Genomic DNA, 24,748 nt, shown 5'->3' on the forward strand with positions numbered 1-24,748 from the left:
GGACACTTTCCAGTCACTCGGCGGGATTCAAGCAGGTGGTGCGGGATGTCTCCTCCTGACTAGCTCGTCAAGGTATGCGGTCGCCTGTCTAGAGTGGAAATCATGCGCCTCCATGACTTGGTCGTCGGATGTTGACGCGAGAGTGGGCGTACTGCCAGTAGCTTGTGCTCGGAATGTGTGTGGCAGAGGGCTTCCCGGATGATTTTTCGACTTGTTGCCTGATGTTGAGCGAGTTGAATGGGGTATCAGGCTTTTGATTGCATTGCTGAGTGCCTGCTTGCCATGAGACGATCCAGAAGCTTCGCGCTGTCGAATAGGACTGGAAGTTTCGTGTGTGACGCCATGCTGCTGGTTGAGTGCTGTAGTGGCCTTGCCCTTATGGGCGAACCTCGAAGACTCCAGGGGGTTGTTCTCTTTGCTCTTTGGCGAGGGGGTAGCCGTATCTCCTGGTTCCATCGTGCTGGCTCTTGGACGGCGTTGGTTAGATACTCTCTAATGATGCTGGCGAGGAATACGATGTTTTGCTTGCAGGTTTGATACTCTGAGAGAACAAGTGCGCGATGCGGGAGATGAGTCCTATCAAATCACGCAGGAAAGAGCAGTAGCAACAGAGAGGTGGTGACTTCCTCCTGAAGCCATGTTGTACAAGCTGGTGAAATGCGTCACATTGGAACATACAATCGCAGATTTTGATTAAAATATTCATAGTACTGAGAGATTGCAACAATGATACTCGAGAATATCTGCTACCTATAGAAAATTCATGAAGAGAGATCAGTCGACAGCCCTGCTAGCCTTACGACCCCAAACTTCATCTGCATCAGCTTTGCCCTTGGTTTCAGGCACTGCCCAGAAGACGAAGGCAGACAGCAACGCGGCAAAAGCGGCAAAGATAAAGTAGACCTTACCCCCACCGAGCTTCTCGTTGACGATAGGGAAGAACTGGGCAACCACAAAGGTAGCGATCCAGTTGGCTGCTAAAGCCCAGCTCTGGGTTGCGCCAACTGCGCCAGGTCCGACGAGCTCAGAGGAAAGGATGAAAGGCACAGGTCCAAGACCCAAGCCAAAGGACGACACGAAGGTCAAGACAGTGATGGCTGATAGGATTGGAATGTGCTTCATGATTCCGATGCCCAGAAGCAACGATGACACACCCATGCCGAAGATGCTCGCGAGAAGACAAACTTTGCGGCCAAGCTTATCGGTCAGAGGAGCGCAAGATGTAGTCACGACAATGTTCAAGACTGCCACCAGGACGTTGAGAAGAGCAGCGTTGGCCGAGAGCAGGTCCGAGAGTAACGAGACGCCATACATGACTATCGAGTTGATACCGCAGAGCTGCTGACCGATCATGATGACAACAACGGCTATGACGGCAGAGCGAGAATCAGGATTTTTGAGGACGGCAAGAGCACCAAGAGCTTCAAGAGCTTCTTTGGTCTTCTTGCTTGCCGAGGCGTCAGAGGAAGGACCGCTCTGCTCGATGCCGCCTGGAGGCATACGGTCTTCGTTGGTCAAAAGACTGTCTTCTTCGTCCTCCATGTCTTGCGAGCTCTCACCCCAGCCCTTGACTTCGTCTTCGATATTGGCTTCATGACCTCTTAGTTTGCGCAATACACGTTTCGCTTGTCGTTCCTTGCCGTGGTCGGCAAGCCACTTTGGACTTTCTTGTCCACCAAGGAACAAACCAACAGCTTGAACGACGCCGATAGCCCCACCCACAGCCAGGATAATACGCCACAGAGAGCGCTTGCTCAAAAAGAGACCGAGCAGCTGTGCGATGAAGATGCCCATGTTGATCATGATTTGGGTGAAAGCGCCAAAGAAGCCCTTCTCTTTGGGAGGAGCCACTTCGGAGATGAAGATGGGTGCGATGACAACCGAAGCACCAGCGCCGAGACCGCTGATGAAGCGTCCGATGGTCATGATGGGGATGTCGGTAGCCAAGACCTCGAAAACGGGACCGACGATGAAGGGGATGGTGCTTAACAGCATCGACTTGTAGCGGCCATAGCGAGCTGAGAGAGGACCTGCGCTAAGCGCGCCCAGAAGACCTCCCAGGGTGAAGATGGACGAGATGAGGCCGAACTGGGTCGAGTCCATAGGGATACATTGCGGCAGACTTGGAGCGACAGTTGACGAGATGGACTTCTTCTCGCAGGTAATGACGGATTGCGGCGCGTTGAACTCTGCCTGTTGAACAAGGCGTCAGGAAAGACAAGACCAGATTACACCAAGGGCAGATACATACGAGATGGAAGCCGAATAGCAGAGGACCGATGGTGGAGACGAGGAGGATGTAGACAAAGTACGGCGTGAGATCCTTGAAGATAGTCATGGCTGGGGGGTTAAGCTTTGGCAGACAAGCGTCGGCCGGGGGAAGATGGAGTAGCTGCAAAGACGCGTCGCACCAGGTGGGTGAGCAAGAAAGAGGCCTTGCGAGATGAGAGAAGGCTACTCGGTACAAGCTCGCTACGACGCTGCAGCTGTCAGATCTTGTCAGAGTGACATGGTTAATATCGACATGGCTGCGAAGCTGGAGCCGTTGTCGAGACGTGCGTGACATTCACATGCGGGCCGTGGCAGCCGTGAAGCTTGACGTGCCACCGTGCCCAGTGCCCTTTCCCTCCCCTCGTCGGGTGAACAAGAGCTGCCCACCATTGTCCAGACACCAATGTGAGACGGCGGGTACATTTCTGATCTGCCACGTCCTCCGCTCCCTCCTCCTCGTATTCCGCCGCTATCTGGCTTCACCGCATGTCTCTCTGTTTGCTCGGCCCGTAGCTAGTAGTCATCACTCCACCCGGATCATCATACAACCTCCTCTCTCGGCTCCTGTCGCCAGCTCGGCCCAACGCTGAAACTCTGCCTCCCGCTGGGGTATGCATAACCCAAGCATAAATTAATCCCCTCGCCATGATCACTTCGACCTCTGCCCTCTCAAATGTGCCTCCCTCTGTGACTGCTTCTGCTGCTCCCACAAACAACCCTCCTAGCTCTGCTCCAAGTGTCAGAAATGCAACTTCTTCCGTCCCAGCAGGTAGTCTGACCCTCAAACGCAATCTCCACGCGGTTTTTGATGGTATTTTTTTCTCTCTCTCTTATGCCGTTCTTCTATCAATATCGCTAGCGAACACCTGTCAGCTAACCCCTACGTCCATAGAGCCGGCCGACACCAGAATGTCGTCGATGGGATACACTAGTCAGAGGCGCATCAACGACAATTACGATGTAGTGGGCTTCATCAGCAGCGGTACCTATGGCAGGGTCTACAAAGCCCGCAACAAATCTGGACGAGGAGCCCATCCGGTCTTGAGTCGAAACTCTGGAAATCCCATCGAAGCATTCGCCATCAAAAAGTACGCCCGGAAGCTTATCTTTGCAGGCAAAGCTGATATTTGACATCAAGGTTCAAGCCAGACAAGGAAGGAGAATTACAGTACACAGGCATCTCACAGTCTGCAATACGAGAAATGGCTCTTTGCACGGAACTGTCTCATGAAAACGTCATTTCGCTTGTCGAGATCATTCTGGAGTCGAAATGCATATTCATGGTCTTCGAGTATGCTGAGCACGACCTCTTGCAGATTATACATTGGCACACGCAACATCCTCGAACTCCGATTCCGGCTCCAACACTACGCTCCATCATGTATCAACTTCTAGAAGGACTACTCTACCTTCACCGTAATTGGGTTATGCATCGTGATCTAAAGCCCGCGAATATCATGGTCACATCGGCCGGAGTGGTCAAGATAGGGGATTTGGGGCTTGCACGACTTTTCTACAAGCCACTCCAAGCTTTGTTCGGAGGTGACAAGGTCGTTGTCACAATCTGGTACAGGGCACCTGAACTTCTCCTTGGGAGTCGACATTACACGCCAGCGATCGATACATGGGCTGTCGGCTGTATATTCGCCGAGCTATTGAGTTTGAGGCCAATCTTCAAAGGCGAAGAGGCGAAACAAGACTCGAAGAAGACGGTACCATTCCAGAGAAACCAAATGGGCAAGATTGCTGAAGTCCTTGGTATCCCAAGGAAGGAGAACTGGCCACTACTCCAGGCAATGCCCGAATACCCTCAGTTACAAACTCTGGCCGCTGGCAATCCTGCAGTCCAACGACCGATAGGTCTGGACAAATGGTGGGATAATCTCACTCGGAACAATCAATACTCGGCCGCAAACATGCCAGCACCACATCGAGATGGACTAGCCATGCTCAAAGCTCTGCTCGAGTATGATCCGTTACATCGACTGAGTGCCGAGCATGCGCTTCAACATCCATACTTCCTCCACGACGAAAGCGATCTGCCAGCGGCACCTCCCAAAAACTGCTTCGAAGGTGTTGAACACAAGTATCCTCCTCGGAAAGTCAGCTCTGAGGACAATGATATTCGAACAGGCAGTCTACCGGGAACAAAGAGAAGCGGATTACCAGACGACTCGTTCCTCCGGCCACCGAAAAGAGTTAAAGAGATATGATGCTGGCGACCACGTCCGGTACATCGTCATGGACATCTCAGTAGCCATACGCGGCTCCGTTAAGCCTAGCCGAACGGCCATGCGAGTTACGGGGTCAATCCAAATCGATGCGCAACCAACTACAGTCGGAGACCTGAGTAGCACGAGAAAGACCAGCCTTCGAGTTGTAGCCATTTATCTTCAAGTCATACATCACTGAGCAAGACTACACGTATAGCAAAGATTCGGCAGTTGCAGTGAGACATACCGGGTCATTCGATGCTCGTTACGTAAAGCAACATCGACAGTACTACCTGAGAATACGAGCCTCGAGATTGTCGTGAGTTGAGCAGATCACTTCTCGAGTAGCCCTGCTGTTCAGCAAGTGAGGGAAGCAGCTACTCGCAAAGCAAGAGATTGAGCTTTCCAAGACTTATTGTTCCAGAGGAACGAGATACAAACAGATTCTATCTCGGACAATATACCTATTCTTAGCCTCGTAGATACCATCATGTCAAGAAGTTCCTACATCGTGGTCAACGTTTGTGTTGATGTCAAGCGTCGCCCGCGGCCGTGCGCAGGCGTATCTGCTGATTAGAATGTCCAGTCTTCTGTTTGTGGTCACCTTGTTAAACACCTACTTTTTGTTCCAACCAATCCTTAATTCTAAAACATATCAAAAACAATAAGACATAGAACATGTCGGACAGCAATTCGACCACAAACTTGCAATCTCAAGATGGCGGTCAAGCACAGACTCGTCTCCCAACCCAGGCAGAACTCGACAAAGTCGCCCAGATAGGTATCCTGGACAAGAATGGCGACAAGGAGCAGTTCGGTACGCTGTGGAGTCGTCATGGAGATATGCCGCATCGAACGATCGTTGTGTTCATCCGTCACTTCAACTGCGAGGTGAGAGAGAAAGCTTATCATAGGGCAAACGCTTCTGACGTCGACGAGTAAATACTGATCAACCTGCTAAACAGTCGTGCGCGGATTATGTTCGTGCTCTGTCGGCAGCATTCTCCCCTAAAGCTCTGGCATCAAGGTCCATACCAACGTCGCTTACCATTGTCGGCTGTGGTAGCCACACGTTTATCTCGACTTACAAGGAGCGCACTCACTGTGAGTTTGAGATCTATACGGATCCATCGCGCGTCACCTATGATACGCTCGGCATGACGTGCAACTTGGGACTCGGGAAGAAGCCGAGGTACATCGAGAACAGTCTCATGGGAACATTGATTGGTACTGCAAACACGTTGATGACTTTGACTACTTCGTCAGGGAAGAAGAACCAGAATGGTGGAGAGCTGATCTGGATTGACGGCGAAGTCAAGTGGGCGAGGAGGATGCAGAACACACGCGACCACGTTGAGATTGAGGATTTGAAGCATGTCTTGGGCAATCAGGAGAAGGACTTGGGGAAGAACGACACTACATGAGCTCAGATCGGTACGAATAATGTCCATTTCTTACACGGATCATAGATCCACAGCAACTATTTCTCTATGTATCCGGTCTTCCCCGGGTATTAAATTCTGTCATCCTCGCGATACCACATACAGGTAGCTGGAGCCCTCCAAATATACAGTTCTGGATGGTAGCAAGATTCAAAGAGAGCCGATAACACCACAACTATCTGTGGATGCTTCTTAACGATTTAAAGAAGTTGTGCAACTCTATAGCCATCTGCGTTACATATCTCTGCAGATGGAGAGCTTACATCGCAAGCTCAAACGAGATGCACGGTAGGTATGATTAAGTATGACCAGGGTCACTCTGACAACATTTGAGATTTACCCCTCCACGCCGCTCTCTCTGGCCTCCAGGAATGTCAAGATTCAAGGTGGCTCTGAAACGTGTACACATGCTTAGCCTTCAATTCGAATTCGGTCATCTCTATTTCCAGGGGAGCGGCCGTTGACACCACTAGACCAATCTATCTGGATCTGCGACGCCTCTTGCGCGTTTCAAACGCTGTGGTATGCCGCGATGCGGAGGATCTACGAGTGAGGAGAAGGAGAGAGCCGCGTGCAGAGGTGCGCGTGCATAACACCAAGACAGCAGATATCGTCGCAGGCTCGCAGGCGTATCCGAAGGTGCTGATTCGGTACGGGAAGTTCTAGAAATGCAAGGACATTCTGTGATCAAGCGTGATCGTGGTCGAAGGCCACATGAGTGGAACCCGAGAAGCGCGGCGGGTGGCTCTCGAGAGCTGGAACGTGAACGAAGCGTGCATAGGCGCCGGTCGGGCTGTCAAAGATTGGCACGGCCGAACCAATCAAACACAAGCTGGCGATCCATCTAATTTACTGCCACCTTTGTGCGAGTCGCCAAACTCAAAGAACGGTGCTTTTTCATTCAGAAGCACCGCTCATGAGAGGCTTTTCAAACAATGGAAAGGCGTGGTGCCAGCAACATTCGAGGCGCATTAGTGTACTGGGCCGTTCGGGGATGGGCCTGTCATGTGGCAGATGCGAGATTCGTGAAATTGTGAGACGAGGTGGTCGGCGTTGGAAAAACGCAGAACCTCCTGAGCTGAAACGGGGCGTTGCTCTAAGCGGCATGCACGGGGTTCAACTCGAAGCCAAGCAAAAAGCGCACAGGAGCGAGGAGCTTTGTCTGCCGCTGCCCCTTCGACCAAAGAAGGGTTCGTTCTTTCTTCTTTCTCTTTTCTTCCCAGTGTGCTCATTCTACGACAGCTGCGCCCGTCCGTCCTTCCCTTTCTGCCTTCATTTGGGATTGCAGCCTTGTTTCATTCTTATACCTGTTTTGCGAATTTTAATAATCTCCCAAACCCGGAAGGCGCCTTCTCTTCGACCGTCTGGCCTCCCGTGCTGTGTTCTTGTAGAGCAACTTCACAGTCATCTCGAGCTTGACACCTGACCACTCATCACTCCGGAACACGCTTCCAATTTCTGAATCTCACCAACACATCTTCACACATCCATCTGTCTCACGCACTAGCGTCAACGTGTGCCTTTTGACAGCATTGTCCCGATAAACGCGTTGGTTCTTGACATCACACCGCACGGCTACACGACAAACACCTCTCTATAGTGTAACCATACACACACAACACGTCTGTCAGATTGAAAGATCGACAAACATTTATCCACTCGACTACATCTCATACCACGTCGGTCCCCAGATCTGTCGGATCCCCCCGACCGTTTGTGTAATATCAGTCTAGCATCACTCAGTGTAGCTGCCTGCTTGTCAAGCACTTCACCCACACTACGGTCAATACCCTCTCTACTTCTGTACAAGATCCGACCTTGACGACAGGCTTCCTGCCTTGCCGATTCCCACCGACCCTTCGACATACCGTCAACCGCTTTCGCATATTTGCACAAAGCACGTCTAACGACCATCCACATCATCGACATCTTCACTCAGCGTCATCGACATCACTTTAGCCCAGATCTTACCTGGTCCCACGAATCAAACTGTAATAATGAGCATGGACGCTGGCGGTCTCGCTCAGATGACTTTTAACGGTTTCTCTTCCAACGGCCTTGGCGCTCCCGGCTCTGGCTTTGCTTCTAGAAACAGAGGAGCCCATAACCACAAGCGCCTCAGCGTTGGCCTTCCTCAGCATATCAACCCTGCCGAGAACCACTCCGACTCAACCCCTACTCCTCGCACCTCGCGCTCCCACCTTCTCGCCGGTCTTCGTACCGCCCCAAAGACGCCGGCCGTCCCGGCTTCCGCTCCTTACAACCAACTGGACTACCAGTCTCAACTCAGTGGCATGGACGCAAACACATACAACGCTTACATGCAAGGTGTTCCTCAGTCAGCCACTGCTGCCAGCTTCGGCGGCAACCAATACGGTGGTCGCCAGCAACACCAGCAGCAGCGTCATCAGCAGCAGCAGCAGCAGCACATGTATTCGATGCCCGAGCAGGTCTTGGCTCCTCCCACCTTCTACGGCCAGGAAGCTGAGATGGACCCCAACGTCATGGAACAGCTTCAGCTTACCAGCCTCTTCCTCGCTCAGCGCCAGCAGCAACTTCAGCAGCAGCTCGCTGCCATCACTGCTGCTGCCAACACCGCTCAGTTGCAGGGCTTGAACCTTAACCAGTTCCAACAGCAAATGCCTCAGGTCAACACCTATGGTCAGCAGCGCGCTCAGCACCAGCAGTCGCCCATCGAGGTTCCCGGCCAACCTGGTCTCTACCTTGTGTACAACCCCATGACTGGCCAGTACCAGTACGCAGTCGACAACAACGCTCAATCACCCATGTCTCCCGTATCGCAGAATCAGAACGGCTTCTTCAATGTTGATACTCCTCAGAAACAGCAACAGCCTGTCTTCCGTGCCGAGATCTCGCCGCCACCCACTGAGCGTCCTACGCCAACCGGTTCTCGCTCCATCACCCCTCCCAAGAAGACGTCCTCACCCGCATCGAACCTTGCTCACGTCGAGCCACTGCCTCCTCCGTCTGCCAACGCCTTCCGCCGTGGACACAAGAAGGCGTCTTCTCTTGCGATCAACGCATTGACTGGAGCATCTGATGGCCCCAAGACAAGCAGCGTCGCCACTTTCGGCTCTGCCAGAACAGTGTTCCCACCAACCCCAATGACCGGTACCTTCGGACCCGGTGCTGCTCGCGCTGGAGAACACCCTGTTCGTCAACCTCGCGGCCCACCTCCGCTTGAAGAACTGATCGCTTTGCCCACAAGCAAGCATGAAGGCAGCAAGAATTTCGCAACTCGCCAACGCCGCCGTGCCCTCGATAACCTCGTTCGCGCTGGCTCGTTCCGTCGCGCTGTCAGCGGCTCCCCTCGCGGCAGTCCTATCAGCGAACGTGAGCTCCACTTCCAATCGGAGGAGGATGAACCCTGCTTCCGCAAGCAGAGCCCTATCGGCAGCGAGCGCAATGCCAAGAGAAGCTCCAAGGACAGTCTCGAGGGCCTGGGCGCAGGTGGTGCTGTTCAGACTCCGGTCAGCGAGAAGGGAGACGCCTTCGACATGGGATCGTTTGCCAAGCAGCTTCCCAGCCCTATCCAGCAGGGTCTCGGTCGCAGACACATGATGTTGGGCGTTCTCAGCGCTGCTGAGAAGAGAAAGAGCATGTTCTAGAGTGAATGGTGAAGATCTGTAACGACACAGACGACGCAATTTCCGTTTCTGGATTCATTCCATGGTTGGGCGCGCAAGGCTTTATGATTGGGCACTGGAGTCTGAGATCGGGTTGGTGACTCGGAACGTGTCAAATGTTTTTTTCTTTCTCATTTCTATCCATAAGCTCCGGCAAAGGCAGTGAACTTCAGGGCTGTGCCCTCAAGTCTTGTGCATTCAAATTGCCTGGAGAGGGGCGAGTTATTATTCTTATTTTTCAGCTGCCCTCAGCAGATGCCTTCCGATTAGCTTTTAATCGATACTTCTCACAGAATCGGAGAATATCCTTCATGTACATTATTGTCACTTTTTCAGACACTCGCATATTCCTATCCTTTCCACCTCCCGAACGTGATTGCCATGCACGATGTCGGCTCTTGTTGAGGGCTCTGTTCCGTTGCCCCGCTTTGCCCTAAGTTCTCCACCGCCGACCACCCGCCTTCTCTCATCCTCTCCACAACTTCACCACAATTGACCACAATAATGGCCTCTGTCGAAAGTGCCACAAGCGCAGCAAAGAAATTGGAGTGTCGGTTCTGCCAGAGGATCTATTCCAAGGCAGAGCATCTGACAGTACGACAAAGCCTTTGTAACATTGACAGACTAATCTCTGACACATGAATGTAGAGACATGAACGTTCTCACACAGGCGTGCGGCCGTTTGCTTGCAAAGAGTGCAACCGCGCCTTCAGTCGACAAGACTCGTTGGCTCGCCATGAGAAACTCCATTTGCGTAGAGAGAGCATGAAATGTGCTTCTCCCGCTGCTTCGACCTATACGCCAGCCAAGTCATACGCGTTGCAGCATCTGCTGGCGGCTGAAGACGACATGGACACACGCAACTATGTACCACCTTCCATTCCTGGCACTTCGCAGACCTGGCACGAGCAAACATATCAAGTAGAACCCGAGATGGTTGATATGCATTGTGCTACAGATCTTGATTTCCAATTGATATGGCCTGATTCCGAGGAGCTGTTTCAATCAATCATGTCTACAGACACCACCTCTCATATACCTGTGGGCACTCTACCTTTTCCTCAAGGCATTGACAGATTTACACCAACTAGTCTTGACTCGCCCACTTCGGTCGATGATCGAGGCTCGGCCATCAAGGCTATCCCTAACGGCGGTGGTCACCAGGCTGTCTACGGAGTCAGCAAGATGATCTCTAATTTGGTGAGTCTACTCGATTCTGTCAAAAGTGCCCAAGCTGACTCTCTTCCAGTCGTCAAGCATCACCGCAGAAGCCGAGGCCACATCTGTCACATCTGTGTTTTTGGACGAGTGCCTCCACATGTTCTTCGTCCGCTTTACACCTACATTTCCCGTCCTCCACCGCTCGACATTTGTGTTTCGAGATTGTACCCACCCTTTGCTGCTAAACGCTATCGCCATAGGGTCGTTATATCTCGGCCCAAAGGATGCTGTTGCAAAAGGCGAAGCGTTGTGGCGTCTTTCTCATACAGCGATTGCGACTTCGGTATGTCTCGTCTTCGCAAGTCTGTTGACCTCACTATTGATACCGTCGTAGTGGCAGAGTCTTATCACACACCGAGGGCCACACGATCCGTGCAACGGACTCCAATTGGTCTTGGCTGCTTTACTCGGTCAGGTCTATGCAGCTCTCTCAAAGGCAAGAAGTTGTGCCGACTACCATCTCACAGCTGCTGACGGACCAGAACCGAGTACTCCGAACGACATCGCAAATATTCCATGCGCTTGGCTTCTCCTGGGCGAGGCACTGTGGCATGTACGACGACGACACGTTCTCACTAGACAATTTACCTTCCTTGGACGCCTCCCCAGCAGAAAAGGACCGCCAGTGGAGAACCTGGGCTGCTCACGAAATCCAGCGAAGAGTACTCCTCGCTCAATACATACTAGACGGACTGGTCTCGTCAGCTAGCGGTAATCCCCCTTCGACGCGGCATGCTGCCAACCGGCTTGGACTACCCTGCGATGAGAGCTTATTTGAAGCAAGTACTGCAGATGAGTGGCTCGTCAAGATGCGATCACAGCCCAAGCAGGACATCTGTTTCCGCGATATTTTTAACTCACTGTTCTTGCCTGTCGACATGGGAAGACTGCCAGAGCATACCCTGACCTCTTTCTCGTTGCGTGTAATCTTGGAAGGTGTACAGTCGCTCGTCTCCGACTCCGCTGACGGACCATCTGTCGGTATTCCAACCCAATCTGAAGTCCGCAGGGCTCTTGCTCAGGTTCATGAAAGCATAACCAAGAACAAGATATCCGAATCAGAGACGCTAGAGGCTCTATTACGATGGCACTCGATCTGCCTCGATGCGGCTGCAGACTCGTCTATGCTGTGCCGACACATCTGCGCTCGCTATAACATTCCACAGCATGTGCTTGGAGGCAGCAAGAGCCTCAAGGCAGGTATGGATCTGGTTGCCTGGGCAAAGACTGAGGATGCACGCAGAGCGTTGCTCCATGCTGTCGCCATCCAGGACATCGTCGAGCAGCTTCCTCGCGGCCGTGCGCATGTGCTTCACATGCCCGGTTCCCTATTCGCTGCTGCGACCGTGTACAGCGTCTTTTCGCTAGCAGGCCACACGACTGTCAATCTGCCTCGCGTCATCGACTGGAAGGACGTACTCTTCACCGAAGTCGACCCCTGTGTCATCCTCGGTGACCTCGCTGGTGCATCGGCTGGATCGAGCACGACGAGAAGGTTCGTTCGTGGTGAAAAGCTTTCTGGCAGCGGCTATGAATCGTTGACTCGTAACTTGTTCTACGAGCTCAACTCGATGCAGAAGCTGTTCCGATGTCTCAGCTCACAGTGGGGGCTCGCACATGATATGGAGGCCCTGTTGAATTCGTGGATATCTTTGTGCCACTGAGGTATGGTGTCAAGGGGATTGTGTGTGCATGACGAATATATGTCTGGAGTAACAAATTGGAACCTTTTTCTTCTTTTTTTTCTGGGAGACATGTCTTCGGGGCGCCACGTACAGTTCATATTTCAATCGTTAATTTGGCATGATATGAAAGCATTATTTACACATTCGTCTCTGCTGTTTACTTTTCGTCCTCAAATACAGTTGTCAAAGTACCGATGTGCGGGTGAACCTGGACAGAGAACTCATCACCATCACGCAAGAACTCCTTGGGATCCTTGCCAACACCAACACCTGCAGGAGTTCCCGTAAGGATAATGGTACCAGCAGGCAAAGTAGTGCCCTGAGAACAGAAGCTGATGAGCCTAGGGATGCTGAAGATGAGGTCGTCGATACCGGAATCCTGCATGACGTTGCCGTTCTTGCTGCCCTTGATGTGCAACTTGCTCGGGTCAGGGATCAAGTTCGAGCTCGCCAACACGGGACCGATGGGGCAGGCACCGTCGAAACCTTTGCTGTAGCACCATTGGCTCTGGGAGAATTGAGCGGCACGGCTGGAAACGTCATTGGCGGCTGTGTATCCAAGGACATAGTCGAGGGCTTCTGACTCGGAGACATTCTTGCAGGGCTTGGAGATGACAACGACGAGTTCGGATTCGTAGTCTGCTGTGTCGGTTGACTTTGTGTGCTTGGGGATGACGGTAGGGGCAGGGTAAGGGTCTGCGAGGGAGGTGGCTGGCTTGAGGAAGATGACGGGCTCCGATGGGGCGTCCATCTTGACCTCTTCGGCGTGTCTCTTGTACTATGTATTCCTGTTAGACGCTTCACTGATACCAAATGGGACGGAAGTCTTACGTTCAATCCGATGCAGCGTATCGTGCCGACCTCCTCTTGTGAAAGTGGTGACAGCAGTCTGGCAATCTTCTCGGTCTTGTCTGACAGCGAACCAGGGTTCAGAGCAGACTTGCCGCTGAACACCTTGACTTCGACCTCATCGCCTTTGCGGATAGCAAGACCAACATCGAGTTCAGCATCGACAGGTTCACCGATCAGGACTGCCTTGGAGTCGCTAGCTGGGACGAAACGGACAAGGCGGTTGAAGGACATTTTGATGGTGGGGTTCTGGGTTTGGATATCTTTGGTATTGAGGAAGAAGGTCAAGGGTCGAAGAATAACAAGAGAAGCTTCAACACTTCGGCCGATGTCGCGCAAACAATACTATCACGAAACACATCAAGTCCCGCACACGAGATCCGCAGCATTCAAGAAACACCTTCCTTCCCCACCTACGAGGAGTACAAGTGGGGAAGGAACCTTCTGCTTATCGGCGGACGCCAGCCCGAATACCGAGACAGAACAACTTGGAGCATCTTTGATCGGTATACAGCTGTATGAAAGCTCAGAGCATAGAATACAGACTATGATAGGAGTCCCAATAGGGTTCAGGAATATCCGACACGTCTGACCATGGTGGTTCCCACACGTCGAAACAGCACCACCCGACTGTTTGCTGGTCAGAGCTCTACAGCTGGAAGGCCGTGTGGGGCAGTCACAGGGTGTTTTGACGAGATAACCCGATGACGGCCGAGAACATATGAGCCCTGTAACTCTTTACGAGTATTCTTGTCTTTTGCTTCTCAATCACACATATCACACACCACACGGAATGTCGACTACCAAGCCATTGGGACCTTTCAAGCTCGTCACGGTCAACACAGCACCCGAGCGTGCCTACAGGTTGATTGGCCGCGTTGTCGAGAACGTCAAGGACAAGTACACCATCATCCACGCTGGAAACGCAGACAGTAGGTCATCAGACTGGAAGAGTTGGTAGACATTGATTGACCCATCTGCAGACCAGGAACAAGTCCGCGAAGTCGTTAGCAGAGAACAACCAGACGTTTTGGTGTGTCGAGCCGGATTCAGCCATCAAGAGCAACAAAAGACTGACAAGACGGACAGTTCACCGCATCCATGTGGACACCAGAAGAGGCCAAGAGCATCCACGCCGAAGCCAAAGAAATCATGGGCCCACAACTGAAGACTTTCGCGCTGCCTCAGGGTCTCCAGGTGTCGAGAGGACCGGACGCTGTGGTCGAGTTTATCGAGGAGAACCTGCCCGCTCTGCTCGAGGGTTAGACAAGAAAAGATATGAATGTAAACAATCCATGTTTATAGACGGACATGTAACGAAAGTGACTTGTGTCGATTTGAGGAATTCAGAATAGAAAGGCAAGCGTCGTGGGTTGATTTGAATTGAGCTCCACCATGTGATTGAATGAGAGACGGGAGGCTCGGTATGACGGCATGAGGATCAGCCGGATCCGGGGGGCTCTGTGCAGGCGCGCGAGAGCTTGTTTTATGGAGTTTTACTTCTGGAAGCACTCGAAAGACGTTGACGATGATGGCGTGGATGATGATGATGATGATGTTGAATTTGGATTGAAGCGTCGTAATTCTCCCTTTTGCTTCATCTGCTACCCCTCTACCTACCAATTGTATCCGGAGCAACCCAACTGGCGCCTGTCCTCCCCCACTACAGCCTCCCGCCCATCACAATCATGGCCGAACTACACAAGGCGCTTGAGCAGATAGGTCCCATCGACTGGGCCGATGTGCCGCAAGACCTAGGTCCATTCATGAAGAACCTCTTCGAGAATGGTGAACTCATCTGCAACTCGGTCCCACCTCCATCCGGCGGCACCGCGTACGAGGCATCCAAGCCTACCCACTCCGAGCCCGACACAGCAAAGTCGGCCAAAGAGGTCGTCAATTCAGATGCCCGTCCCGTCGACCCCCACCCCGAACACGTCGCCCTGCAAAAGTCATGGGGGAAGCCCGTCAAGTTGAACGCCAAGGACAACCCACTGGGTATCTCTGTCTACAAAATGGCAGCCAAAGACAGACGCGGCGCATGGTTCGCTCGTAGGCAGGTCCTCGAGGGCGTCTCGTTCACAAAAGTCCGCAGAGCCATGCAGCGCGAGTTCGCAGAGTCTTTGGCTCAGGCTGGTGGTCCTGGTGCTGGCAACGTCCGTGGTATCGGCGGTGACCGCAGACTGGACAAGAAAGCGGTCGATGGCGTTGGCAAGATGGAGGCCCTCCAGCTCAGCGCCCAATTCCCCGGCCCTACAGCTCCCAGAGAGTTCATCACTCTTCTCCTGACCACCGAGAACGCCTTGTCCGACAAGACCAGCCAAGACAAACATCCCATTCCGAGACACTACATGGTCGTCTCCAAGCCTCTCACCCATCCCGATACTCCTGACCGCGAAGGCTACGTAAAGGGCTCCTACGAGTCTGTCGAGATGATCCGCGAGATCCCCTTGACCCCCGCTCCTGAGAAAGAGGGAGCTGCTGATGGTGACAAGCACGAGCTCAACCCTGTCGAGTGGATCATGATTACACGCAGTGACCCTGGTGGTGGTATTCCTCGTTTCATGGTCGAAAGAGGCACTCCTGGCTCCATCGCCGCCGATGTGTCCAAGTTCCTGGATTGGGCATGTGCCAAAGATGAGATTCCTGACGCCGATGCCGACGAGGAACTGCAACAGAAAGCTCAGGCCGAGCAAACTCAACAGAAGGGCCCTCCTCCTGCTGCTGCACCAGCACAGAATTCACAAGCACAGCAACCTGCCGTACAGCAGCAAGGCGGAATTTTCGCCTCCATCACAGGCGCCGTCGAAGCAGGCATAGAAGCTTATGCTCCGGCCAGTGTCGCCAACTACACTCACAACTACATGCATCCCGAGGACGACACCTCAGACTCATCGTCATCTTCGGACTCATCAGATGCCGCATCATTTGCATCTGCCAAAGATCACCATCATCATGACATGGGCGACCACCCAGCACAACATCCCGCACACGACAGCGCAGCTGTAGCCGCTTCTACAACCTCGATTGGCCGCGCTTCATCCGCCTCATCATCAGCCGTCCCATTAGGCAACTCCCCTCACGACAAAGAATTGCGCAAGATTGACAAAGACCGCGCAAAGATCGAGGCAAAGATCCACAGCAAACAAGACAACGAGGCGGTCAAACTCGCCAGCCGCAAAGAAAAGCACCCCGAAGACTCTGCCAAATACCAAGAACAATACGACGCAGCAATGGCCAAGCTGGCAGAAAAGCGCGAAAAGGAACTCGGCAAACTGGAGCAGAAGCGCGAAAAGGAAATCTCAAAAGCGCAGAGGAAGAGGAGCGTACAGCTGAACAAGGACGAAGCCAATAGAGTTGCTAGAGAAAGAGATGATTTCAGAAACCAGGTCGACATGCTGAAGCGCGAGAACGGATTGCTTAGAGAGCAAATGACTGATTTGCAGCGTGAGAATGCCATTCTTGTTGAGAAGGTCAACAAGCTTGCTGGAGTTGGCGCTCTCAAGGAGATTCAGAACGAGGTTGCGCATCAATGAGTAGAGATTGGGTGTTCACGTACCGCAGAGTGGGATCCAGGAGTATTCAGCATTGATTTCATTGTTTCTTTCTTGTTCTAGCGCAGTAACACCGATTCTTTTTCCTTCTGAAGCACTTCTGTACCTTGATTGTAGATACACGTTGCTTTTCTCTGTTTTCATCATACTAGAGGAAGAGATAGACGGTCTCGATCAATGTTCACATCTCGCTTCCAACATCTTGCACCTTTCGTTCTTCCATGTATGGTTGTTTTTCCATTCTTGTTTTGTTTATAACTTGAATGTACATAAAGATAGAGTTGATCTGCTCTACAACATCCAGACGCATTTGCATGTTAAAGGGGTCTAGAAAGACATGCTTGAGACTCCGTACAACAAAGAAATATACACCAAATGCATGTCCAAGAACGGAAACCGAAACAAGAAATGATGAGCTGCGTTGCTGAGTGCTTTTTAGGAAGAAGGACAAAAAGAGAAGAAAAAGACAACAAGTCTAGTACAAGACTCTGGTTCTGACGCGCGAGCCCAGATCCTCGAGGCTGTTGTAGAGGTTGGAGATATCTCCTTGGTTGACATTGCTAATGTCAGCCATCAGATATGCAACATCGCCTCTTGAATCGGTCATTTGCTTGTCGACGTTGTGCTCTCCCAGGACCTCGTTGACGCGTCTCAACACACCGGGAACGTTCTTGTGGATGTAAATGATACGGACGTGGTTGGGCTCGTCGGCTGTCAAACTGCGCAGGTTGACCTCGGGCATGTTGACGGCGCCAACGGTGGAACCCTCGTTGACGTACTTGGCGAGTGCATCGGCGACCTCGACACCAATGGCGCTCTGGGCCTCCTCGGTACTGCCACCGATGTGGGGTGTGAGGATCAGGTTCTTGAGGGTTCTGAGGTCCTCGGCCCATGCGTTCAGTTCCTTGTTGAAGTACTCGCCGTTTCCAGCAGGCTCGTTAGGGTAGACGTCGATGGCGGCACCAGCGATCTTTCCGCTTCTCATGGCTTCGACGAGAGCGGGAATGTCGACAACGGTACCTCTTGAGGCGTTGATCAGGTAGCTGCCCTTGCGCATGTAACCGAACTGCTCGGTGCTGATCATGTTCTGGGTCTCGGGAAGCTCGGGGACGTGAAGAGTGACAAAGTCGGCACCCTCGAGAAGGGCCTTGAGTGTAGGGACCTGCTTGGCGGTACCCATGCTCATGAGGTTGACAACGTCGTAGTAGATGACGCTCATACCCATGGCCTCAGCCAGGACGGACAGCTGGTTTCCGATGTGACCGTAGCCAACAATACCCAGGGTCTTTCCACGGACTTCCCAGCAGCCAGCTGAGACCTTGTTCCAGATACCCTTGTGCAATTCCATGCTGCGGTCAGCCAATTGTCTGGCGAGGGCGATGATCTCTGAGATGACGAGCTCGGCGACGGAGCGCGAGTTTGAGAAAGGAGAGTTGAAGACGGCGATACCAGCGTTGGCGGCATAGTTGAGGTCGACCTGGTTAGTACCGATACAGAAGCAGCCGATGACGATGAGGTTCTTTGCGTGTTCGAGGACCTTGGCAGTCAACTTTGTCTTTGAGCGGATACCGATGACGTGGACGTCTCTGGTCGGGGGTTAGAAAGAGGTGAGTGATGGATATGATGTATAGCGTACTTGATCTTCTCGATGAGTTCGTGCTCGGGTAGTGAGGCCTTGAGAGCCTCGACCTGGTAGCCCTGTTCTCTTAGGATGTCCTGGCCAGTGACGTTGATGTTCTCGAGCAGCAAGACCTTGACATCTTGGGTGTTGAAGGGCTTGAGCTGCTTGGTAGAGACGGATTGACGGTGGCTGAAGCTCTGTGACGGCGAGATGAAGGATTGAGATGGGCTGGTGGAGGGGTCGAAACTGTTTGTGACAGCAGAAGCGCCATCGCGGTTGCGAGTGGGAATGTTTTGTGCGGCAGACATGTTGTATGTGTTATGTGTGATGCGAGTGGTCAGGGAAGAAGAAACCAGAACAGGAAAAAGAAAGCCAAGGGGGAATTGGGACTGGGAGTCAGAGAGCGTCAGGCGAATAAATCGATGGAGAGATCAGACAATGGCCGGCGCAACGCCCGCTCTGAGTCAACGTCAAGTCTCAGTCGCGCAACAACAATTTCTTGACATTCCCGATGACGGCACGATGGTGGCATGGTTGCTGGACGGAGGCCGTGCTGCATCGGCCGGTCTCGGGCTCTGCCATGGACTGACGTGCCTGCCCGCAAATAATTTCTGGGGAAGGCTTGACTCACAGAAGTTGCAGGTCAAAGCCGACGTATCTTTTGACTGTCCTCATCTACGCTTTCTCGTACCTGCATTCTGGTCTTACCACACATCAATCAAACATCAGCCATGTCGTATCCTACTCTACACCTCCGCGCAGAGGTACGTTTCGTCGAATACATGCTTGCCAATTCAACGCATTGCTGATGCTTTCTCACAGACTAAGCCTCTCGAGCACCGCTCAGCGCTGACGCCCACCACGGCCAAGGCCTTGATGGACGAGGGCTACCCCGTCAACATTGAGCGCAGCAGTCTCAGCATCTTCCCCGACTCCGAGTTCGACAAGGTTGGCGCAAACTTGGTTCCCGAGGGCAGCTGGACTGAAGCCCCCACCGACCACATCATTGTTGGTCTCAAGGAGCTTCCTGAAGAGACATTCCCCCTCAAGCACACACACGTTCAATTCGCACATTGCTACAAGAACCAAGGTGGTTGGGAAGAGGTCCTCGCTCGTTTCCCTCGTGGTGGTGGCACATTGTACGACCTTGAGTTCTTGCAAGACGAGCAGGGTCGTCGTGTCGCTGCTTTCGGCTTCCATGCTGGCTTCGCTGGTGCTGCATTGGCCGTTCAGGCTTGGGCTCACCAGCTGGTCGAGGGTGCTGCCAAGCCTCTGGAGGGTGTCAAGCCTTTCGCCAACGAGGGTCTGCTAGTTGCCGACGTCAAGAAGAGCTTGGAGAAGGGTGAGCAGAAGGTTGGCCGCAAGCCCAGAGCTCTGGTTATGGGTGCCTTGGGCCGTTGTGGCAGAGGTGCCGTTGACCTGCTGCAGAAGGTCGGCGTGCCCGACGAGAACATTGTCAAGTGGGACATGGCCGAGACACAGAACCGCCCTGGTCCTTACCCCGAGATCCTCGATAGCGACATCTTTGTCAACTGCATCTACCTCTCGCAACCCATTCCTCCTTTCATCGAGCCCGCACAGCTCAACTCGGAAGACCGCAAGCTCAGCGTTGTCTGCGACGTCAGCTGCGACACAACGAACCCCCACAACCCCATCCCCATCTACGACATCAACACCACCTTCGACAAGCCTACCGTCCCTGTCAACATCACCACTGGCCCACCGCTGTGTGTCATCTCGATCGACCACTTGCCTTCGCTCCTTCCCCGTGAGGCCTCGGAAGCTTTCAGCGATGCTCTCTTGCCCAGTCTGAGGACACTCAAGGATAGAAAGAGCGAGAGAGTATGGCAGGAGGCCGAGAAGCTGTTTGATGACAAGGTCAAGACTCTGTCTCAGGACAAGCTGAAGGCTTAGAGCGCCAGGTTCATCACAAAGTAGCACGATGTAAGATGCCTTGTTATATGAAAAGATATTTAGAGTAACTAGAGAAGCATTATGAGAGATCTATATTGGACCCAAGATTGCACTCTCGTTACGAGATTTTTTGTTTGCAGGAGACAAATAGGTGAAACAGGCAGTAGATATCCGCCACAAAACGGAGAAGGTACGAGTCCTGGTACGATTTTTTAACCAGAACATCATTCTACCCTTTCTCGTAGATCGTTCTCCTTGCCCGAATCCGAATGCTCGCAAATTATGGTATCTGTCCACGAAGCGGCAAAGGTTATATATTTCCGGTTTTGATAGATCGTTCAAAGATGGGATTGTACGTCGGTACCGATTTTGTTCGCAGGCTTGGGCACCATCAGACCATGTTCGTTATGGACGCTTTCGATCTTTGCACATATGCTTCTTCGTATAACAATGCTGTAAAGTATATAGAAGTTTTCGTATCCCAGAAACATCACAACAAGGCCCCAATGCTCCAGAAACCTTTACCACGTGTGCTTGAAACTCAAACAATGCTTCCCTCCAAATCGGCCCATCGTGTATACATAAAGTCTCATCTAATACGATTACTCGCCATCACCATTATTGTTTCCGTTGTCTTCGAACCCGTGCTCTGGCATCAACAACCCAGGATGTGCCCCTCCAAAGTCTGGGAACAACGAGTTGACATCGAATCCGCCGACAGAGTCTGCAGCAAACAATCCGCCTGCGTCCCCATCGAGGCCACCTGTGCCGACAGAAGGTGGATCGACGTTGAAGGGCATGAACCAAGCAGTGCTCTGATCGTGCCAGGCATTGTTGTTGCTGTTCATGCCAAAGTCAAAGGCATTCAAATCGAGGGAGAAGGGGTTGGTCGAGTTCGAGGATGGGTCGAGGGACTGGAAGTGCGACATGTTGGCGTCGAGATTGAGCATGTTGCTGTATTGTTGATGTTGGTGCTGTTGGTCTGGTTGCTGCCGTTGCTGCTGCTGTTGCATCATGGCTAGCTCGGCAGGGAAGTTAGGATTGTTATTCTGCGGATCCAGGACGTTGAAGCTGGTGTTCATGGACCCGGCTGTCATCTGTGAGACCGTGGCTGCTGGGATTTGTTGTCGTTGTGCTTGCGGCTGAGCTTGGTTTTGTTGCTGGTTCGGGAAGCCTGATGGATTGACCGCAGCTGGTCCGGCTGCTCCTGCCGATGTTGCTTTTGGTTGGGCATCTGCTTTTCCGCGTTTCTTTCTGGGCGCCTTCTGTTTTGCGTTCTTGTTTGGCGGACTCAACTTGGAGAAGAATTCTTCTACACTTTGAAGATCGTTCTTCTGGCCCAATACCGCATCGGACCCTGGCTCTTTCTTGACATCTGCATTGACAGGCTCCTCATAATCTGTGCCGCTAACACCGTGAGGATATCGATCAAACCAATCACCATATTGGAAGATCGTCTCGAGCGGCTTTTGAGCATTGCCAGCTTGCGCGCCTCTAAAGGCGGCGTCTGCGTGTCTGCGATATAGGTCCTTTAGGTTTTCTGTGACGAAGTGGAACATTCCCCAGTGTTTCTTCATCCTCGTCAAGTACTTGATGTTCGTTGCCAGATTTTGTTTGGAAGATGCTTCCAGTGCTGGGTTCTTGGAGAAAACACCGTATATGTGGACTGTGCTGGAGAAAAAGGCGCAATATCCAGCGAACGGAGCGATTACCCTGTGGTCCATAGCTTCGTTGATCAAGACCGAGATCTGGTTGGCTGCATCCAGAGCCGCTCTTCCACTTTCGGTGATGAAGGCCTGCGGTGTATCCCTGACGCTTGCCGACCTTGACCCTGGCGACGGCAGTGCGAAGCGATTCGTGAAACAGATGATCTGGTTGCATATCAAGTGCATGAAGATGAACTGGTTGGCAATTTTCTCGCTTGCATGGGTTTCGAGGTTCTCTTGCGACCAAGAGAGCCATGTTGGAAGTCCACTTTGCCATTCACGAACAGCCTCCTTGATGCCATGGAATTCTGATTTGGGAGACCATAGAGGCTCCGTGTCTCTTTCTCTTCCTCCTAGGTTCATATAGCGGATGACACGACCCCAGATGGCCACCAACCGGACTATGTATGCGGCCACGCCCATGTTCTCAGTTGCTGGAAGTGTATGCGGTCCGGCATTTTCAGCGTTGTCAGAATTTGGTCCCTCGAGTACTTCCGTTGTTCCTGGGATCTCGAATTGGAAGAAGTGTTCCTTGACGGGCAGTTGAGCTTGAATGTATTGGTCGTTGACAAAAAGTGGTCGCTCAGTTCCTGATGAGTTGAATCGATCCATCTGAGAATGTTAGTTGTGTTCGATCAGTCGTAATCGTGCTTCGTTACCATAAAACAGGCCCACATTGTACGCCTCCTGATTTCTCTGTCGGTAAACGTGAGTTCGGCACCAGTCCCCGTAGCGCGTGTCGAGGTGTCATGGTCCAAGTCTTTGTGCAATTGCAAGGCGTATGCCATGCGCTGAGCCATACCTCCAAGCATCCAGCTTCGACCGCCTTGACACGTTCCGAACTCGTGCAGACCGAGCAAGAGATAGACTATGAGGATTGTGATGTTTGGTGAATCATATCTTTTCAAGGCAATCTCCCTCGCTGCACTGGCCCAGTCCTCGCCCCGTAGAAACGCTGGTTCCGTCTTCACGTCGGGATGTGATGAGAAGCGAGCAGAGATGGCGCACACGGCCAGGATAAGCACTGGCGGTACCTGTCCGACCTCAAGTTTTCGCATGAAACTTGGTTTGTGCAGTAAGTGATAGCTTTGACCATAGACATAATCGAAGTAAACTTCGGCCAGATGGATTTGCAGCTCGTGGGAAGGCAATTGATCGGCTCCTTCTTGGAGCAACCGTCGCTCATCTTGTTCTTGAGGGCCTATCCTCAACCGAGCTTCCGCGCTGCCTTTGCTCTTGGACTTTGACCAATCGTTGATATCGTCGCCGAATGCTGTATCGGCAGCTCTCTTCTTGTCGTTCGAGGGCAACCCCGGGATAGCGGGTTTGACGACAGCTCTACCGATGGTCCCGATGCGACCTTGATCCTCCTTTGGCACTATTTTGATGACACGCTCTTCCATTCTCTTCAATCGTTTGTCCAGCATTGCCATATAGTCGGTCCTGGGAGCGGCCTTTCTGGTGGTGACTTTGTATACGCAGGGAATGCGAGAACGAAGACAATGCTTGCAAGCAGGCTTCTCGCCCGAACAACGAATCTTCTTGCGTCTACAAGCAATGCAGGCTAGAGGTAGTCGCTTTCGCTCCTTGCCTGCCTTGGTCTTGAGTTCTGCCCATGCCGGTGTTGGGTCGTTCTTGTCTTTCTGATCGTCTAGGCCTGGCGGGCCGGTTGAAGCGTTCGTGTGAGGACCCACGGATCCTGGATCCTGGCCGCTCACGGGACTGGTGGCATCAGAGTCGCCGATGCTTCCTGGATGGAGTTGATTCGGCAGCGGGCCTGAGCTTCCGATGCTCATGCGATGGTGGAAGTGGGCGGAAGATGGCGACTGGGCATCGCCAAGCTCTGGAATGGAAAAGTGGAAGGGAGCATTATGCATCTGAGGAGACAGCAAATGACTGGAGTCGAAGGGCGCGTTGAAGGAGGGAATGTTGGCATCCAGTTCAGGAAAAGAATTTCCAGGCGTATCGAAGGACGGCGACGTGTTTGGCGACATGGACATGATTGCAGAGAGCTATAACGGCCATGTGGGGCCCTCTTGGACAGTTGATGCGTGCGACTCGATCAAAGACAAAGCCTCTTGCCTTCAGACCAAGTGCGAGTGGCTCACTTGTCTCTGTCTGCGGCGCGCCCGAGATTTCAGCGACCAGAGACCAGCGCCGGATCTCAGGCCAACGACAATCGTGCGTTGGTAAGCAAAACCGACTTGATGGAGCCCCGCCTGAACGTGGAGATGGCGGATGCTTATAAAGCTGCTGCTCTCGACGACGACGACGAGATATGTGTTGGAATCTGTCGCTGCACCACGCTCTTGCACAGACAGATTGCTCAAGGGTCAGCTACGAGAGGAGAGAGCCGCTCAAAATGCCTTTAACACAATGCCGTTGTCGGGGTCCGTCCCTGTTGGCTGGCGAAGACTGAGACTAGATATCATTAAGGTTTGCTCCGATGTCTGCGAATGTGGAGCAAGTGGAGCGCATCGCTAGTCCGTCTAGAATGACAGATACATCTTGCCTGTCTTCTACTGGTCGGATACGTTGGTTATACTGATCTTACCAATTGCTGTCCGTTGTCAGATACCGGCTCATGCGCATTCCCACTTTCGCATCATCTCATCCCGTTCCAAC

At 52.5% G+C, this 24,748-nt stretch overlaps 11 protein-coding genes across 11 annotated transcripts; 7 read left to right on the forward strand and 4 right to left on the reverse strand.

The window, feature by feature from the left end:
* Window positions 1-774: 774 nt before the first annotated feature.
* On the reverse strand, window positions 775-2,338 carry M436DRAFT_35793 (vacuolar protein sorting-associated protein 73; the record flags this gene model as incomplete). The annotated part of the gene is made up of 2 exons (XM_013576285.1): window positions 775-2,193; window positions 2,252-2,338. 2 exons carry the CDS (start codon window positions 2,336-2,338, stop codon window positions 775-777), a joined length of 1,506 nt encoding a protein of 501 aa, XP_013431739.1.
* An 842-nt stretch (window positions 2,339-3,180) lies between these two features.
* Window positions 3,181-4,484, forward strand: M436DRAFT_36112 (serine/threonine protein kinase, CMGC family, CDC2/CDK subfamily; the record flags this gene model as incomplete). Its single annotated transcript, XM_013576330.1, has 2 exons — window positions 3,181-3,359; window positions 3,410-4,484. 2 exons carry the CDS (start codon window positions 3,181-3,183, stop codon window positions 4,482-4,484), a joined length of 1,254 nt encoding a protein of 417 aa, XP_013431784.1.
* Window positions 4,485-5,162: 678 nt separating this feature from the next.
* M436DRAFT_36533 (uncharacterized protein) lies at window positions 5,163-5,908 on the forward strand (the record flags this gene model as incomplete). The annotated part of the gene is made up of 2 exons (XM_013576417.1): window positions 5,163-5,375; window positions 5,450-5,908. The coding sequence occupies 2 exons, from the start codon at window positions 5,163-5,165 to the stop codon at window positions 5,906-5,908; spliced, it is 672 nt and encodes a 223-aa protein (XP_013431871.1).
* Window positions 5,909-7,923: 2,015 nt separating this feature from the next.
* Window positions 7,924-9,555, forward strand: M436DRAFT_35790 (uncharacterized protein; the record flags this gene model as incomplete). The annotated part of the gene is made up of 2 exons (XM_013576284.1): window positions 7,924-8,215; window positions 8,270-9,555. 2 exons carry the CDS (start codon window positions 7,924-7,926, stop codon window positions 9,553-9,555), a joined length of 1,578 nt encoding a protein of 525 aa, XP_013431738.1.
* Window positions 9,556-10,077: 522 nt separating this feature from the next.
* On the forward strand, window positions 10,078-12,458 carry M436DRAFT_68873 (C2H2 type zinc finger domain protein; the record flags this gene model as incomplete). Its single annotated transcript, XM_013576776.1, has 5 exons — window positions 10,078-10,167; window positions 10,222-10,773; window positions 10,823-11,077; window positions 11,129-11,230; window positions 11,277-12,458. 5 exons carry the CDS (start codon window positions 10,078-10,080, stop codon window positions 12,456-12,458), a joined length of 2,181 nt encoding a protein of 726 aa, XP_013432230.1.
* Window positions 12,459-12,636: 178 nt separating this feature from the next.
* Window positions 12,637-13,562, reverse strand: M436DRAFT_77564 (uncharacterized protein; the record flags this gene model as incomplete). The annotated part of the gene is made up of 2 exons (XM_013576928.1): window positions 12,637-13,257; window positions 13,311-13,562. 2 exons carry the CDS (start codon window positions 13,560-13,562, stop codon window positions 12,637-12,639), a joined length of 873 nt encoding a protein of 290 aa, XP_013432382.1.
* Window positions 13,563-14,121: 559 nt separating this feature from the next.
* Window positions 14,122-14,594, forward strand: M436DRAFT_68875 (uncharacterized protein; the record flags this gene model as incomplete). Its single annotated transcript, XM_013576777.1, has 3 exons — window positions 14,122-14,260; window positions 14,312-14,361; window positions 14,418-14,594. The coding sequence occupies 3 exons, from the start codon at window positions 14,122-14,124 to the stop codon at window positions 14,592-14,594; spliced, it is 366 nt and encodes a 121-aa protein (XP_013432231.1).
* Window positions 14,595-15,016: 422 nt separating this feature from the next.
* M436DRAFT_34735 (uncharacterized protein) lies at window positions 15,017-16,864 on the forward strand (the record flags this gene model as incomplete). The annotated part of the gene is made up of 1 exon (XM_013576098.1): window positions 15,017-16,864. One exon carries the CDS (start codon window positions 15,017-15,019, stop codon window positions 16,862-16,864), a length of 1,848 nt encoding a protein of 615 aa, XP_013431552.1.
* Window positions 16,865-17,357: 493 nt separating this feature from the next.
* M436DRAFT_68877 (uncharacterized protein) lies at window positions 17,358-18,811 on the reverse strand (the record flags this gene model as incomplete). Its single annotated transcript, XM_013576778.1, has 2 exons — window positions 17,358-18,468; window positions 18,519-18,811. 2 exons carry the CDS (start codon window positions 18,809-18,811, stop codon window positions 17,358-17,360), a joined length of 1,404 nt encoding a protein of 467 aa, XP_013432232.1.
* A 423-nt stretch (window positions 18,812-19,234) lies between these two features.
* M436DRAFT_59662 (uncharacterized protein) lies at window positions 19,235-20,417 on the forward strand (the record flags this gene model as incomplete). Its single annotated transcript, XM_013576616.1, has 2 exons — window positions 19,235-19,267; window positions 19,326-20,417. The coding sequence occupies 2 exons, from the start codon at window positions 19,235-19,237 to the stop codon at window positions 20,415-20,417; spliced, it is 1,125 nt and encodes a 374-aa protein (XP_013432070.1).
* Window positions 20,418-21,703: 1,286 nt separating this feature from the next.
* On the reverse strand, window positions 21,704-24,000 carry M436DRAFT_36889 (uncharacterized protein; the record flags this gene model as incomplete). The annotated part of the gene is made up of 2 exons (XM_013576487.1): window positions 21,704-22,735; window positions 22,783-24,000. Coding segments are annotated over 2 exons (2,250 nt in total), but the record flags the coding sequence as incomplete, so codon positions are not given.
* Window positions 24,001-24,748: the final 748 nt, after the last annotated feature.

This window comes from Aureobasidium namibiae, assembly GCF_000721765.1.
Source record: "Aureobasidium namibiae CBS 147.97 unplaced genomic scaffold scaffold_1, whole genome shotgun sequence".
In the NCBI taxonomy this organism is placed as follows: domain Eukaryota; kingdom Fungi; phylum Ascomycota; class Dothideomycetes; order Dothideales; family Saccotheciaceae; genus Aureobasidium; species Aureobasidium namibiae.